Below are 18,600 nucleotides of genomic sequence, written 5' to 3'. Positions count from 1 at the left end.
TCTCAACTTTCAAATTTGGTCTTTTTTTAAAACAAAATTTAAACAATAAATACCGTTTTGTGGCTCTTTAATGTGTGAAGCGATCATCTCTTCCTTCTAGTTCATTTATAGCATCAAATAAACATGAATGAACATCAGAAGGAATGTTGTTTTAACTGCGGAAAGACGTCAGTACACAACGCGTTGTTCAAGTTCAAATCCTCCAACGTTAATCTACTAACTCTCCTGACTGCTTTGTCGGTCAAAAATGGCGGATTTGGCGGATTATGATTGGTCAGATCGCCTGTCAATCAAACTCCCTGCGAAGGGTCAGTTATCAACAGTGTTTCTCAGAAATCGCCCACTGCACCTTTAAGTCTGTCTAATATCTGGGATGGTAGTGATTTTTACAAGCGGTTGCAGATGTGTGCCTCAGTCTGCACTCCTCCAGCATGAGCCGTCACTGAGCTTCTACACACACTCAACACGCTGTTTTACACGCAGACAAACCGGGTCACATGTTTAGTAGTCACTCTATGCATTGCTGTTGTTGTCCCCATACTGTATGTTCTTGTTCACAGGCACATTTATTTTGCACAATGAGATCACCCAAATGGATGCATTGTTGTTGCTCTATTTGATGTCGTTTGTCTCTGCACATGTATTTGTTGTGATTGTAAAGCATGAAAACACTGTCAGAGTTTAATGTGGGCTTTTTGATTTTTGTCTTGTGTGTCTCATCTCTCTCTCCCCTCACTGGCCCTCGTGTTTCCCACTCCACCTGTTGTTCCTTCGACCTGTCTCGATCCTCTTTTCTTCCTCTGTGGCCTCGTCTCCGTGAGAGTAGGAAGCTGGCCGACTGTCCGCAGCTTTTGGATGTGGAGGATATGGTGCGGATGCGGGAGCCGGACTGGAAGTGCGTGTACACGTACCTCCAGGAGTTCTACAGGGGATTGGTGCTGAAGGGCTTGGTCAAAACCAAAAACTCCTCCTAGGGTCAAAACTCAGAGCAAAACGGTGAGAGCCAGCTCAGATGATGAGGAGAAACGCAGCTCCGACGGGATTTGAGCGAACAAACCTTTAAACACATTCTTTTATCTTTAGTGAAATGGATGAAACTGGGTTTGCAAAGGATTCAAAATAATCAAATATAAAGTTTTTTTCTGAAATATGTAACTTTATTTGGTCTGAGAGCAGGGTTATTATAGGTAACTGAATCTAAAACCATTTTCGTCACTTGAAATCAAATCAAATACTTGTACGCTTATATGCAACATTTCTCATTGTCATTTAGTTTAACTTGATGCACTAAAATAACTAAAATTAAAATTCTGTAGACATTTTTCTTTTTTCAAAAACTTACTAAAATGAAAATGAAAAATATTAAATTAAAACCCTAGTGAAAAATAAATATACCAAAATGTATTTGAAATACATTTATTTTATGCTAAGTATACTACAAATACATTTACATATTTGTACTTAATATAAATACCCTGCAATTGGTATATTACATTTTTATATTTAAAGTCTGCTAAATTGTAACAACTAACTTTGTACTTGATGCACTTTAGTTATCCGGTCCAACTGAAGATAAAATGCAAGTACACTTCAAATTTCTTGCGTTTCCTTACTATTAGCGATATTAAAACACATTTTAGGCTTAATTTTAAGAAATGTGCATTGTGCAATAAAGAAGTACTCAAAATATCGTTTAATTATAATATTTATATCAGTAAGTCTCAAGCGATATGTCAGTAAATATGCCAATGGATTTGTAGTATGCTTAAATAAACAGATATATGAAATAAATGTATTTAAAAAAAAAAAAGTTCACTAGGGAAACAGATTCAAAATTGTAATATAAAACTAATATCTCAATCAGCACATATATACTGTATATCTAATTAATTATGCATCACATGAAGCCATATCGCAATTTTGATTCCACTTCGTTATATTGTGCAGCCCATTAATTTATATTTTGAATTGTACTTAATGTGTTAAATCATATACACTCACATGACCGGAAGCTTAATAAAAGCTGTTTTATTTCACATGGAGCAGAATGCATTATGGGAGAAAACACTGAGATTAAAACCGTCACACCAGTCGTCAGTGCAGTAATTATTCCTGAGACGGTCTAGCATCATGTGTTGGCAGGTTTCACTTAGTGTGATATTTTCAAGTGTGCCAAAATACTTCCTAGGCAACTGTGAGTTAACATTCAGTTTTACCACACCTAGACGTTCGGCTTAAAAGGTAAGGCCTCTCGGTCTCACACACGCACCGGGACGAGGTCTTCCTCGGCGTGCTGTTTGTCAGTCTCTGACGATTAGCATAACTAAATATTGTGCGTCTGCCAGCTCGGCCGGTTTGTGGGAGGGGAACGACAAACTGCACTGAAGACCAAAAACTGCCCAAACATGGTCGTGCTCATAGACATGTGATCAAACACACCGCTGTAAAGAGCACATCGACACGAAACAGAAGCAGACCGTGCTCTCTGCACATGCTAAATGTTTGCTATCACAAGATTTCTCTTTTGCTTTTACAAGAACCTTGAATTTTAAAAAGTTGCACATTTTCAATACAACTGAACCTCTAATGTTGCCGGTTACACCGACAATCCTGCTAATGTTGTTAATCCGTTTACAGAAATGCATTTATGATGGAAGTTCATGGAGCGGTGTGCATTCTGAAAATGTATACAAAATTGCACATTCACGTGCTGTATAAAATATATCCATATTATACATTTAGCCATTATTTTCATGTTGACCTGTTCATACTAGGGAAGGAAAAACAAGTGTGATATTATTGAGAGAACTTTTTTCCACAAAACTATATGCATATTTGGTTTCTCTCTTTTTTTTGGTCAAAATGTGTAAATACTTTTTATGAATTTTGAAGGGTTTAAAACCTTAAATGTGCATTTATACCCAAAAAAAAAAATGAAAATATTTATTTTATTTTTAGGGAAGGTTCCTAACATAAAAATAGATTTTTATTTTCATGTCCATTCATACTATACAAGGAAAAATAAGCTTCTTTTTCCACAAAACTAAATGCATATTTGGTTTCTATTTTTGAGTGTAAAAAAATAAAATTATATATATATATATATATATATATATATATATATATATATATATATATATATATAATTTTTTTTTTTTTTTTTTTTTTTTTTTATAATTTCCACACACCCCATTTAAATTTATGCAAAGTTCCTAATATATAAAATAGCTCTATGTTTTTATGTAGACCCGTTTATACTTTAAAACCAATTTCATCATGCTAGTCTCGTGTTAACACACACAATGTTTTACGATTTTCAAAACTGCTATTCCAGCTTCGTTGCATTATAGATACGCTTCTGTAAACAAAATTTAGAATTTCTTTTTTTCACAGAATGGTTTTCTGTGGTAATTGAGTGCATGATTGTAATATAGCTGAACTGTTAGAATGAAGTCATTTCTCTGTTGGTCAGGCTGATGGTTTGCAGCGAGGAGTGTGTATGCTGCATATACAGCACAGCAGAGATCATTTGGTGTGTGTAATTTCCTCCTGTCGTTGTGTCTCTACATTAGGGCCTATGCTAACTGCATGCCCCTGGTGGAGGTCGAGGACATGATGATCATGGGTAAGAAACCCGACTCCAAGTGTGTGTTCACGTACGTGCAGTCGCTGGTGAACCATCTCCGCAGGTATGAGATGATGTTGGCCCGAGCTCAGCAGAGCACTCAACACTGAAGCTTTACCAGCGCACGCTAACATTTGTCTTAGTTTTTTAACTTGTCCTGTTACATTTCCAGACAGATCCAAACTATTCCCCCTGTAACAAGATGTTGGGTATTTTTATGAATGAAAGAGTTTTTTTGTACAGAGCTTTTAAACGAACTAGAATGATCCAAAAACAGAAAAATGTACCAAAATGTTTTATTGATGGTAAAAAAATGAAGGACGGTGTTGATGTCCACTACTTGATTTCACGTGTTTAAAAACGAAACATTATTTTATGTTGATTTGCCCAAATCTGTGATCTTTTAAATGCTTCTAAACCTGGTCCACGGTACTGTTGCTGTTAATGGAGCTCAGACCTGCATGCTTTCACAAGTTTACTTGAAGTTTTAGTTTGGTTTTAAAAAAAAATTGTTATATTTTCATCTGTACACGATATTGTGTTTATTTAAAAACGTTGCAAGAACATTAATCTCACTGCTTGTTATGGCTTCAGCCATTTTAGTGCGAGATGCAGCTCATGAAACGTGTTTTTCACTAACTAATTATTGATATTTTTCTAATTGAACGTTTGGTTTCACACTGAACACAGACCCGGTTATAAAATGTGTGTGTGATATAAAACACTAACAGCTGCATGCATGTATAGATGCACTTATGGATGGTGTGTATTTATGGATGAGTATATTTTGATCATATTCCCGAACTTCATTTGAAAGCAGAGATGTGTGTCTCTAAAACATAAAGCCGTCTCGCTGATTAAGGGTCTGTTGTTGTAAATCTTTACGGCTTTCAGCCAATAAAGAAGTGTAATTTAAACGGTGTATGTATGAGTAGCCCTAGGACACACGAGTCAATTTGAGAGTAATATGTGTTAGTAGTAAATTTATCTGAAAAGGTCAATGATGTTTATATATTTGGTTCTAAAGATGGATTTAGTTGAAATAGTTTTAATGACTGCACATAATTTAATGTCCGAGACAGAACTACTGCAGCATCCGCACCAGAAGAGTGACTGCGCTCGGTACTTGAAGGCTGCACGAGTAGATCAAATTAGCATTAATTCACAATCAGCGGTGGACAGAATTGTTTGTACACTTATTCAAAAGCTACTGTTCACTCAGTATTTCTTGACACTATGGTTTCTTGTAGTAATCATTAAAACCATTAATGATACCCAAACATGTGTTTGTCATTTATTGCACTTGCAGAAATAGGAAATCTAAAAGATTCATAATCATGAGCGCAACGTGATTTTATATTGACAAAAGAACAATGTTTGGAAACACCACTATTTTTTAAATGTTTTTGAAAGAAGTCTCTTCTGCTCATCAAGCCTGCAGTTATTTGATCAAAAATACAGGGGAAAAAAGTAATATTGTGAAATAATATTATAGTTTAAAATACTGGTTTTCTATTTTAATATACTTTAAAATGTAATTTATTCCTGTGATCAAAGCAGAATTTTCAGCATCATTACTCCAGTCTTCAGTGTCACATGATCCTTCAGAAATCAGTCTAATATGATGATTTATTATGTTGTGCTGCTTAATTATTTTAATTTTTTGGGACCTGTGAGACTTTTTTCAGGATTCTTTGATGAATAAAAAGTTTAAAAGAACAGCATTCAAAATAGAAATATTTTCTAGCAATATAAATCTTTACTATCACTTTTTTTAAATCAATTTAACACTTTCTTGCTGAATATAACTATTCATTTCTTTCAAAAAAAGGAAAGAAAAAAATTACTGAACTTTTGAATGGTAGTGTATTATTGTTACAAAAGATTCTATTTTAACCCTTGTGTGGTGTTCATATTTTTGTTATTCAGCCAGTGTTCGTGGGTCTGGTGGACCCGCTGCATTTTTGGGTTTTTAATTCAACACAATCAAAAATGTTATGTTAAAATACTCAACAGATGTTTACTTCATCCCAATTACAAGCAATATAAACAGCATATATGGTGAATATTTTCTCTTTACCTTTGTTAGATCACATTTAAGAATTGCAACCTCGTGTGGGAATGGCAGGAGTAGAAACACAAAACTCACTCTTGCACTCTTTCACACTTACAAACAATCTCTCTCTCACACGCACACACACACACACTCATGCACACACATACACACACCCACAACACAGACACACACAAAACACCCCCCCCCCCCCACCCCCCCCCACACACACACACACACACACACACACTTGGATATGTGGTGTACGGTCACTCTCCATAGGCATAATGGTTTTTCTAATGTACAAACTGTATAATCTATCCCCCTACACTAACCCTACCCCTAAACCTACCAATCACAGAAAACTTTTGCCATTTTTTGAATTTCAAAAAACACCATTTAGTATGTTTTAGTATGAGGACACAGATGTCGTCATAAACCATGTTTACGTTGTACCATGTCATTATACACATTTGTGTCCTCATAAACCATATACAAGAACATACACACACTAACAGCAGGCCCTGACAGGAGGAGGACAGAGTAAAGGTACACAGGACCTACAATTTCCACACTTTTATTAGCCCCGGGTCCAGTGGACCCGAACATCCTGTGTGTAATATAACTGTGTAGGGGGGGTGTACAGTGTGTTTTCATTGAAAATGTGTTCTGATATATATTCCTCACAGAAAATGAGCCAAGGCCAATGAGTCTCAGTTTGAAAAAATAATTAATTGTATCATTTTTCTTTTAATAAAAAATGAAAACGGGTCCAACAGACCCGAACACCATACAAGGGTTAAATAAATGCGGATTAGCTTTTTATTCTTCAAAGAATCTTGAAAAAATTATCAATGGTTATTAAAAATATAAAGCAGCACAACTTTTTGCAACATTGATAATAAATCATCATATTAGACTGATTTCTGAAGGATCATGTGACACTGAAGACTGGAGTAATGATGCTGAAAATACAGCTTTGATCACAGGAATAAATTACACAACTATATATTCACATAGAAAACAGCTGTTTTAAATTGTAATATTTCACAATATTACGTTTTTTTCTGTATTTTTGATCAAATAAATGTAGCCTTTTTGAACATAAGAGACTTCTTTCAAAAACATTAAAAATAGTAATGTTTACAAACTTTTAAACAGTACTGTGTATGTATATATATATGTATGCATGTATGTGTATATATGTGTGTGTGTGTGTATATATATATATATATGTATATGTGTGTGTGTGTTTGTATGTATTTCTATTGTATAATAATCAAAAACCACACATTCTCTATGATATTTAAAAGCCTTTATTTTCTCAGTGGTGTGTTTCTGCTCCCACAGTCTGTGTGAAGGCCTGGTCTCTGCCCATGAGAACTCAGATCATCAGTCCTCAGCCAGTCTCAGGCTTTTACAGCTGTGGACATCATTATCGTCCCTCTGGGCAGAGATCAGCTCATGTACAGTACAGTGAGAGCGTTCACTGCCACAAACATCAACTACTACTCGCACACAAGCTCGCACTTACTCTGAACTTCTAAATGCAGATTTAATCACGAAATCAGTGTCTGAACTGAATAATGCCACTTAAATCGAGTTGCTGAATCTGTGGTGAACTATTTTTAAGCAATAATGTGGCCACATTTAACAAGGAGAGAGACTTTGGCTCAGTTTTAGTTCTCATGGTAATTGTAAATCAGCCAGGTCTCACAATGTTGACATCCCACACCATGGCTCTCATGTAAGGGGCTACAGATCTGTGTGCTGGGAATCCACATCTGCCTGGTGTGTGTCGGTCTCAGTGGGCAGACTGGTGGACTGCTGGCCCTCAAACGGACTGTCTTTGGCTGGAGAGAAGCGAAACTCCTCGGGCACTTGATCTTCGGGATTCTCTTTTTTATAAAAGCCCAGTTCTGCCAAGAGTTTGTGTATCTCAGTGCGAGTCATTTCAGATAATGGGATTCTCTGGAAGAAATACACAGCATCATTTATCAGTGAAATGCATGGGTTATGAAGACAGGTGCTTCATAACAATAAATGTTAAAAGACATCAAATTTGTAAAGAATGAATCTATGCATCTTTTGCTCCCTCTAGAGGTTAAAAAATAAAACTGCATGAGTCTTGAGGGTTTTATGTGCATCTCCTCGGCGTGGATACATGGTTAGACACACTGCATGACTGGACATCTTAAATAACGTTATTTTTGCTTCACAACTGGTGATTACGGTTGGTTTGCCGATTTTAATGATATATGATACGTTTTCCTCGTTCGTTGTGACAAGCACGGGTGAATGACGTACAGCAGATTCCCGCGAAATCCGTCCCGACGACAGCTCTATTAAACATAAATGATAATAGGTTTATCAAAGTGTATTTGGGTAAAGCCATAGTTTGAAAGATGCAATTCTTGCACTACTCGTTATTTTTTTAATTTAGAAAAGTTACATCATCCACCTTATTTTGCAATGCAGAAGTTCCGATTCGCTATGGCAATAATTAGAAGAATAATAATAAAGCGCAGTAAAACGGTTTGCAATACAAACCAGCGATTATAATTACAACAATGCATAGAAATAATAATGTACGAAATACCCTTTTGAAATATCAAGGAGCATAACCCACTAAACATTGGACGTCGGATAGACGTGCAGATCATGTCTATATTGGGTCCGTCGGTCCATGACCAATTCTGGACATCTATTCGACGTCCAAACTAGGTCCACTATTTGGATGTCCAACCATGACCCAACTTGGACGTCATATAGACGTTCAACATTGGACCTTTGAACTGGGTAATTTTTTTCGACGTCCAAACTAGGTCCACTATTTGGACGTCCAACCATGACCCAACTTGGACGTCATATAGACGTTCAACATTGGACCTTTGAACTGGGTAATTTTTTTCGACGTCCAAACTAGGTCCACTATTTGGACGTCCAACCATGACCCAACTTGGACGTCATATAGACGTTCAACATTGGACCTTTGAACTGGGTAATTTTTTTCGACGTCCAAACTAGGTCCACTATTTGGACGTCCAACCATGACCCAACTTGGACGTCATATTGACGTTCAACATTGGACCTTTGAACTGGGTGATTTTTTTCGACGTCCAAACTAGGTCCACTATTTGGACGTCCAACCATGACCCAACTTGGACGTCATATTTACGTTCAACATTGGACCTGAACTGGGTAATTTTTTGGACGTCTATGACAGGTGCAGGAAATTTACATGATTATTATAATTTTTTTAATTTACAAATGAAGAGCTCTTTTCCAAAACGCGAGTTTGTCGTGTCATTTTGCTGTGTAATGAACCTATTCACTGCTCCATCCACGTTTCCAAATCGCTATATTTAAAATGTAATAAATTTTTAAAATATTTAAAATATTATATTTAAAATATTTTAAATGTACTGCAAGATGCTCGTGATCCAAGGTGTGTGTGTGTGTGTGTGTGTGTGTGTGTGTGTGTGTGTGTGTGTGTGTGTGTGTGTGTGTGTGTGTGTGTGTGTGTGTGTGTGAGCGCGATTTATTGTAAACAAACTTTTGTGGATGGACGTCGAAAAATGACGTGCGGAAGACGTCGAAAAAAGACGTCGCCTGGCGTTACAAAACAACCCCTTCAATGGACCAAATTTGGACGTCCAAAAATTACATGAAAATGACGTCAATACGACGTCACATTGCGCAGTGGGAACGAGCTGTTTTGTAGCCTACAGCTAAAATAATAACTGGAAGCGGGACCTGAAGCCTCGACTGGCTCGACACAGTAAATATTACATTTTTCAGTAGATGCTACTTATATTCTTAAATAAATGCTATTTATTTAAGTGCAAGTGGCAACAGATTCTATTTACACTATGTAAAAATAGCAGCCTATATTTTCTTTGCAACGTGTAAACTGTTGTTAGATGCTATTCACACTTGTATATATTGGCAGATAAGCTACTATTTGTTGTACATTAAACGCTATGCCTATGCAATAATAGCATAGTGTAAATTATTATATTTATTAAATGGATGCCACCTAATTGGGACAATAAAGCCCTCCCTACATCTAACCCTACCCGATAAACACTTTATTATTAAAAACACTTTAGACAATTTATTTCCTTTATTCTTTTTATTGAAAATAAATGCCTTTCCTATCTGATGTGTGATGGAAAAGAGGGTAGAGCGAGTTCAGCAAAAGATGGATTCCAACGTCAAAATTCTCTGCTATGCGTCAAATTCTCGTCCAAAATTTTCGCACGTTCAAAAATAAATAAGACCAATCGTTGTCTCAATGACGTTTACACACTGCCTCCGAAACTTTCCAAAATCATAAAAAAAAAAAAAAAAAAAACGTTTTCGGCATCCGTAGCAAGCATTTTGAGAGGTGCTCTGACTATTCAGAGCCAACGAATCCGAAAAAACGCATACGAAAATTTTGGATCCTTGCGTCAGAAATTTGTGTCCGAAATTTTTGCATGTTAAAAAAATAAATATATGACCTCATGTTTTGTCAATCACGTTTACACACTGGCTCCTTTAGTCGGTGATAAAAAAAAAAAAAAATCGGATCGGATTTTCTGCGTTTTTTGCATCCGTAACAAGCATTTTGAATTGTGTTCATGACAATTCAGAGCCACCGAATGACGAATACGAAAAAACGCATGCGAAAATTTCGGACTCGGTGTGCAAGGGCCCAGTGACCCTACACTAATACCACTGTAGAGATCCAGCGTCTTCCGTCATTTTGGGCCAGATGTGAGTGGGCGGAGTTAGTGTAAATAGCCTCTGCCAACAAGGTGGGCTATTTGTACTTAGTGTAAATAGACACTCTGGTTTAGAAAGGGCTGTGCAAACTCTTACGTGATTGTGTATCTAGACAAGTCGAAATATTTAATTGTGCTTTCTAACGCTAGGATAACTAATAGGTGATGACTACTCCTCCTCATACTAAAGGTGTAAGAAACCTCTAACTGTGCAGCATATCATGCGAGTGGCAGTTCCCAGAACAGGCTTCCGACACGTTTTTGTGGGTTTCACTCAAACTCCAGAGAACAAAGCAAGTGCATGTGGTTTCTCTACACTGGAATAGAACTGGTAGTTTGAAATCACTAATCCTTGTTTTAAAATGATCATTTCAAATTGATACGCAGAGACAAGTTTTACTTACATCTAGTTCTTCATAGTAGTGGTTGAGAAGGACGAGTTCAGGGTCGGCCCCAGGAATGTGCTTCATTACCAGGTTGTGGCTGAACGGGTGAACATTAAGGATGTACTAAACACTTAAAGCTGTCTACTACCTCACAGATATCAGCAATAAGTGCTGAGAATTACACCTGTCTCTGTCACAGCATTAGATTCTGCAAACAGAAGAAAAACAAAACATGTATTTGCATTCCAGGTGAAGAAGGAAAAGATCGAAAGGTGAGGGATTTGGATATGCCACTGGGTATCAGGTGACAATGACCTGAACAACTGAAAGTTAATGGTTTTAAATCTGTAACTCTGTAAAAGATTTGCAGAACAGATGGTAAGCTGATCCTCTGTGGCCTGGAGAGACGCATGTTGTAGCTTGAGAACTGAGGTAAGAGCTGCCGGAAACACAGGGAACTGAAAGATGAGGAGGGAGTGGAAACGGTGCCAGACAAAAGACTGAAATAAGATCGCTACATTTCAGTATGAAAGATGTTGTTTTCTAGGTTATATATATTCTAGGTAAAACATAAGTTACATGTACAACATTGTGGAGACTTAATATTATGAATACTGTATATGAATGTATAAATAAAACATGAATAAATGAATTAAAAATAAATTAAATTAAAAATTGTTTATTAAGGAGGCACTTTTATTATTTTGTGTTACAGTAAATTTCTAGAAACGACAATTCACAATACAGTATGAAAGAATTCATCTTTTTTTTAAATCACTTTACAAATTGACAAATAAATAGATTAAATTATGTAATGTTTTAATATGTAGTTAAATGTATCATAAAACAGAACATAAATCATTTTAAAAGCAACTTTTATTGCAATAAAAAAACATTTATTAATTGCTTTGCCAATTCTGTTTAAAATATGTGGAAACAACAAATCAATGTCCCCGAATTAGAAGAAACGTTCACTAAAAATATGATAATTTTATTGTTGTATATAAAACACAATTTTTAAATATGTTCATTTAAATGGTCAAATTGTAATGTGATTTAGGGGCTGTTTACACGACACTGTTTTCGACTAAAAAACATTTTGGCCATTCATTTCCTACATGACAGCGGTGTTTTGGGGGCCTGAAAATGCAATTTTTTTAAAACAATATCGCTATCGTCTCAATGTAAAACTACAAAAACACGAATTAGTGAAAACAGTGACATCATGCACATTTGTATTACGCATTCAGTCTATAGGCATGTAGTGTTTTTTATTTATTTGCTTCAAAGAAAATGCTGCCTGGCAGCAGAATACAGCGTTTTTAGTTGTTTTCTTGGATCCGTGTGAATGGGGATCGTTTTGACAACGCTGTCGTCTATACGCGCAAAACGCAAAGGAAAAACGTTTCTGTTTTTAGCAAACCTTTGTCATGTAAACGTACCCTTATTTTAATTTTTATTGGGAATCTTGTGCTCCATAACTGATTGTCTGGTCATATGGTGATTATAAAGGATACTAAAGAGGAATGTCCTGGGTCACAAAGGCCTTGACCTGTAATGAATTGAGAGGAGAGAGAAGAATATAATTCCGCATAACCAGGTGAGTTGATAAAACTTCTTCATTATTATTATTTTGTCTACAGAAAATATTTAAGTCAATATCGCAGTACCTACCTCCCTCAGCCTATTCAGCTGTCATCCACCACACGTCTGAAGGGGAAAGTTAAAAAAAAAAAAAAAGATATGAAGAAATTATTAAAATACACTTCTGGCCACTAAGTGTTGTATAAAACTAATTTGATCAGCCACGATTGCTGACATTTAGTACAACTCATTGTCTGCGTTCAAGATTTTAGCAAATTTTAACATGATTTCCACTCACACACATGCAAACTAAAAAAATTACTAGCACAATTAAGTATAATATTGCTGTTGTACAAAACGTTAATAAACAAGAAGTTAATATCGAGTAACTTACATTTTAGACACAATATTATCAAGAAAGTCAAAGCCGAATTAGGCGTCATGCATCTCTGAATAACACACAGTGTTTCATTCTCGAATGATTTCTGAGATTTTGAACAAATAGTTGAGTGAATAATTCACTGACTCATATTGACAATCATTTGTCGCCACCTACTGGTGTAATGTGTATTCTACAGTAAGAGTCACTGAAAACTCCCTACCGCTAATACAGACTGAAAATCTGTCTGGAACACAAAATGAAAACAGTGAAAAGTCTCAATGATGTTGTAGTGTATGTCAGCACTCAGCCAATCAAATTCAAAGACCAGGATTTTAACATATTGTTTTTCCAAGCATTTGTGGTATTTTTATAAGGGGATTCGATTAAGTCTTCCTCAGGTGAAAACACGACTTTTATTTTGACACGTGAATATTATACAGACCTATATTTTGACATTCAATTTGAACTAATGAATGCGGCAGCAAAACACTGTAGATTTAATTTTAGTATCGTTCAGTAAAACAGTGTGCATTGACCCAGAAACGAACACGACAGCTTATACATAATTATTAAATACTAAAAAACTGAGATAAAATGAGTCATTATGAATCTCTTATTGTTCACAAGTAGGACATGACATTTGCAAATTATATGTCCTGAATGTCTCCCTTACTCTGGGGATTACACGTTCGTGAAAAACATTGCGTTTAAACGTCGGAGGTTTGCTAATTAAAAAACAAATGACTAGGTACACAAGCAGGCTAAAAAGTGTCTTCAGGTAAATTCTCATTTGTTGTTCTGTTTACAAGCCGAATGTCTTGATTCTGAACGCATTCATCTCCCGTCCGGAGATTAGAGCTGAATGAAATGCTTTGCTCACCTCCACTCTGGCCTTCGCAAGACCATTGAGTTTTTTGGTGTCCACTTCATATGATAAGATGAAGGATGGAAGCAGGGCAGTGAAGATTACCGTCCACATGCTGAAGATGAAGATGATGCTCGAGCTGAAGCTTCTGTCTGTCTCTCAGAGACTCTCCACACTCACTCTGCCACGTCACGGAGCTCATATTTCTCTCTTTCTCTTTTTTCATGCTGTTTTTGAAGGGAACATCTATCGCTATCTAGAGGCAGAGAGAGAAATTCCCCATAAGGGTGAAATGAGACTACGGATTTGGTGGTAAAACGATACAAATTCAGTGTTTGGCTTTGGTTTGTGTGACTGTAGGCTATTTGTTCTGGTTTGCAGAGGCGAACCAACATTAAGTGGAACAGGCTAAATGAATCCCCTCTTATTAATATATCTTTGTTACCTAGAGATGTAATTAGACAAAGACAAAACACAACAGAACATAAATTGTTTATTGTTTACAACATTTAAGTGCTTATGTTTTAATTTAAAATAAATCTTCATCAAGATACAATATAATTCTCAAGATACAGTAGCCTACATACATCTTCATATTTATAATGGATTGTCACCTTAAAAACGCTGCTTACGAGCCTTATCTACAGCAAATGCTGTCACTATGTCCTCTATATCCAAAGACCTTCGTATGTTCTGTTGGAAATTAATGGAAATTAATGGAAATTAGTGGCAGTGCTGAGAGCCTCTCTCTTGGTTCATTGTTGGTTGTCATTTTGGTTTGTAGGCTATTGGTTTTCTTTAAAATTTTCATACAGAAAAGTTACAGAAGAAATACTCATACATGCATACACTTCACGTATTTAGAAAATATATAATACACTAAATGTACATTATATACAAATGTTATAAAATATTAAAATGTGTTGGAGTATTTTACACGTGAAATCAAATTGACTTTTTTTTTTTAATTTGTGTGCTCTTCTTTCTTACATTTTTAGTCTTTATTCAAAATATCTTCCTCTCCCTCCTGTAATGGCATCTCTGATGACATACATTTTTCTTGTTCAAGTAGACATTTAACTTGGATATACATCACAAACAGGGAAGAAAATACAATCGCAATTTCAGTTTCATGCCGACTTTATATGGTCTGGTTTACAAACGTTACAGCGAGGTTTAATCTGGCTGAGGTTTCAGTAGCATTTCTGTGAGTTGGTGATTTCAGATGGAATCTACCCTAAAATGTTTGAGAAATAATTGTGTTGATGAAGAAGCAAAAACTGAAATCCCCCTGGTGTCTGATCTGAATTTATAGTTGATTATGCAAATCATAATCATAAACCCGTCATCATCATAAAATCATAAAAAGATGTAAAGTCATATAATGGGAAACAAAAACTTTCCACAGTAACCGTGCAACGCTGTAGGAGAAGTCTTGTTTTTGACTAGATGCTTCTTTAGACTAACATCTGTAGTGGTGTTTTAAATAGCAGTTCAGTGTCAGGCGAACAGACCCCATGCCTGTGTCATTAAAGGAGTATTCTGGGTTCACGATGCCTGAACGTCTCTCAAATACAAGGATGCTTCGAAACAGCCTTCCCTTTCCTTGCATCATATAGAGCCTCTTATCCTATTGACTGTAATTACATTCAACAGCTGTAGTTGCTAATGTCTTGTGTTCATTTATTTCATTTAATCCATTTAAATCATTGTACAAAGAATGGCTCAACATTACACACTGATCATAAAGTCTGCATGAAATGCAGTTGTGACTGACTTTACTATCACATTGTGACTGTGAGTAAAGTCCATCAGTTGTTCATTGGATTGGTAAAAGTGAGTGTTACATCCTTTTCTATACATAGTTAAATGTTAAAATAAAGAACCTTATTCTGAAATGTTGAGAAACTTACTGGGTTTAATACATTCATATTCTGTAGTGAACAGCAGTGTCTCTGTTAGTGTAAAAGCTGGCTTAAGTCTACGGTGCACCAGAGTGTGAAATGCTGCCTGTAGAAGACACTGTATCTAACCAGTGGCGGTTTCAGCTTACATAACCGCTCTTACAAATGCACAAACATCTCACATTAGCATTAAAATTGCTCACTTTCCACAGCTATATAGTACCAAGTACACTACAGTAATATGTCATAAACCATTGTAATCAAAAACTATTCAACCCCCCTTTGCAAATCAGGCTTATCAGCAAAATTTACAGACTTTCAGCTGTTTGCAATGAACAAATCAAACAAAAGTAATTGAAATAGCTCAACACAACAAATGTTTCAAGTGGACAGGCGTTCGGAACGGTCAAAAATATGAGACAAGGCATTGGGTTTGATGTTTTTAGAACCCCGACTATAAGAAAGGGAAAACTCAAAACGACCGAAAAAAAGTGCCCAACGAGCCTGCCTGGAGTTGAGTCGTTTAGCTGATCTGATATATTCGAGATTCTCATGGTCAGTCCAGACGATAAAAGGTACCCCTGAACCCTCTAGCCAATGACGCCATTCCTCCAACACTAACTTGACTGCCAGCAGCTCTCTGTTACCAGTATCATAATTACGTTCGGCAGACAATAAACGATGAGAGAAAAACACGCAAGGATTCATCTTGCCATCCGTGGATGAGCGCTGGGAGAGAAACGCTCCTACCCCCACCTCCGATGCGTCGACCTCCACCACAAACTGACGTGAAGGATCAGGGGCTATCAGAATGGGAGCTGAAACAAAGCGGCTCTTGAGGTTGGAAAATGCAGCTTCGGCTGCACCGGACCACCTGAGCGTCGTTTTGGTGGAGGTCAAGGCGGTCAGAGGAGCGGCTGGTTGGCTGAAATTGCGAATGAGACGTCGGTAAAAATTGGCGAATCCCAGAAACCTCTGCAGGGCCTTACGGGAATCTGGGGTTGGCCAATCCACCACAGCCCTTGTCGGGATCCATGCGCACTCCCTCGGAGGAGATAATATACCCCAAAAATGGAACTGACTGTGCATGGAATGGGCATTTCTCCGCCTTGACCAAAAGCCCATTCTCGAGGAGCCTCTGAAGCACTCGCCTGACATGCTGAACACGTTCCTGGAGAGAAGAGGAAAATATCAATATGTCATCCAGGTAGACATATAAACTGATCTACCATATCTCTCAGCACATCATTAACGAGTGCCTGGAAAACCGCAGGGGAGTTTGACAGACCGAAAGGCATGACAAGACATTCAAAATGCCCCCTGGGGGTATTAAAAGTGGTTTTCCAATCATCCTCCTCCCTTATGTGAACCAAATGATATGCATTGCACAAGTCCAGTTTTATAAAGATGGATGCTCCCTGCAACCGCTCGAAGGCCGAAGACATCAACGGCAAAGGATAGGTATTCTTTACCGTGATGTTGTCCAGCCCTTGGTAATCAATACACGGTCGCAGAGAACCATCCTTCTTCCCCACAAAAAAGAACCCCGCCCCTGCTGGAGAAGAGGAAGGACGAATGAACCCGGCAGCTAGAGAATCAGAAATGTATTTCTCCATGGCCTCCCTCTCAGGAGCAGAAAGTGAGTATAACTTGCCTTTAGGCGGAGATGTACCTGGCAGTAGATCTATAGCACAGTCATAGGGACGATGCAGAGGGAGAGAAGCAGCCCGGGACTTACTGAACACTTCCTTCAGGTCGAGGTAACCCGTCAGGCACGTTAGACAGATTCACTGGCTCATCCTGTAACAAAGAACAAGACACAGACGAACAGGCAGACACAAGACAAGAGGCATAACACTGATCGATCCAGGCCGAGATTGAACAGTGGCCCCAGTCAATCCTGGAGTTGTGCTAAATCAACGAAGGGTGGCCCAGAACTGTGGAGGCTGATGGAGATTCAGTGAGCAGTAATGACAACTGATTCCCAGACGTGACGAGGGTGATCAGAGCGGTGGTGAAAGTAATGGCAGGAGGTTCTTGTCCGTTAAGTGTATTGACAGAGATCGGGTGGGTGAGTGGAATTATAGGAATCCGGAGGTGCTGTGCCAGGGTGTAGTCCATAAAATTGCCTTCTGCTCCTGAATCCAGAAGAGCGTGACAATGATGAACTACGTTTGCCCATTGCAGTCTTACCGGGAGGAGAGTAATCGATGAGGATTCTTCCACGGCTAGTCTGCCCGACAGTGATCTCAGTCCTACTGCCGGGCTTGGTCTTTTACTGGGCAGTTCCCCAGAAAGTGTCCAGTTCCGCCACAGTAAAGGCAAAGTCCTTTCGCCCTTCGCCGTTCTCTCTCCTCCCGGGAAAGCCGAGCTCTACCCATTAAAGACCCGCCTCATCTCCTCAGAGAGTGCTTGGAACGAGGAACAGCACGGATGTTGGTTCTCCCACACTGCCGTTCCCCATTGAGCCGCGCACCCCGACAGTAACGTCATGACCAAAGCCACCTTAGACTGTTCAGTGGAAAACGCCAGTGGCTCAAGAGAAAAGAATAAAGAACATTTAGTTAAAAATGCTCTGCAATAGTTGGGCTCACCCGTGTAGACTTCAGGTGTGGGTAGGCGTGGCTAATGCTGACGGCCGGTGTTCGTAGGAGCAGGGGGAACTGACGGTGGGGCTGGCACAGTGGGAGCTCTCAGTTGTCGGAGTTGGTTGGTGAGCTTGAACACCTGCGCTACCAAGGCCTGTACCGTGTGACCCGTAGCCACCATCTGCTCCTCCTGTCGATCCATGCGTGAATTACTGCGGGATGGGAATTCCTGCAGATCGCCTTCCCTCGCTGAATCCATGACAGTGGTCGGATCGTTCTGTCAGGAAGTTGAAGTGGATTCAGTAGCGAGTGAAAAGACTGTTTATTGAACAATAACAACAGTGGTGAATGAATGGGTAAGAATCCGAGAAAATGGCAGGTAACAGAGACACAACGCAGGAACGACCAGGCATCCAGGGACAGAACTCCAAACAGGAAACGAAG

At 38.1% G+C, this 18,600-nt stretch overlaps 2 protein-coding genes across 6 annotated transcripts in view; one reads left to right on the top strand and one right to left on the bottom strand.

Annotated features, from left to right (window-relative positions):
• smtnb (smoothelin b) overlaps positions 1-4,905 on the top strand; it is a 78,573-nt gene extending 73,668 nt beyond the window's left edge. For 4 of the 5 annotated variants that reach the window (XM_084113847.1, XM_084113846.1, XM_084113849.1 and 1 more), the window contains 2 exons: positions 827-996; positions 3,573-4,905. In XM_084113847.1, the coding sequence (XP_083969973.1) occupies positions 827-974 (148 nt within the window). In that variant the 3' untranslated portion in view covers positions 975-996; positions 3,573-4,905. The remainder of the gene's footprint in view (positions 1-826; positions 997-3,572) is intronic. The other variant, XM_084113850.1, reaches the window with a different exon arrangement.
• Positions 4,906-6,978: 2,073 nt separating this feature from the next.
• Positions 6,979-13,877, bottom strand: selenom (selenoprotein M). Its single transcript, XM_084113631.1, has 5 exons — positions 13,680-13,877; positions 12,508-12,543; positions 12,351-12,385; positions 10,852-10,930; positions 6,979-7,649 (listed from the first exon to the last, which is right to left on the bottom strand). The coding sequence occupies exons 1-5, from the start codon at positions 13,776-13,778 to the stop codon at positions 7,434-7,436; spliced, it is 465 nt and encodes a 154-aa protein (XP_083969757.1). The 5' UTR covers positions 13,779-13,877; the 3' UTR covers positions 6,979-7,433.
• Positions 13,878-18,600: the final 4,723 nt, after the last annotated feature.

This window comes from Abramis brama, assembly GCF_963993115.1.
Source record: "Abramis brama genome assembly, chromosome: 5".
NCBI classification, from domain to species: domain Eukaryota; kingdom Metazoa; phylum Chordata; class Actinopteri; order Cypriniformes; family Leuciscidae; genus Abramis; species Abramis brama.
This window is presented reverse-complemented; position numbering and strand designations above follow the sequence as displayed.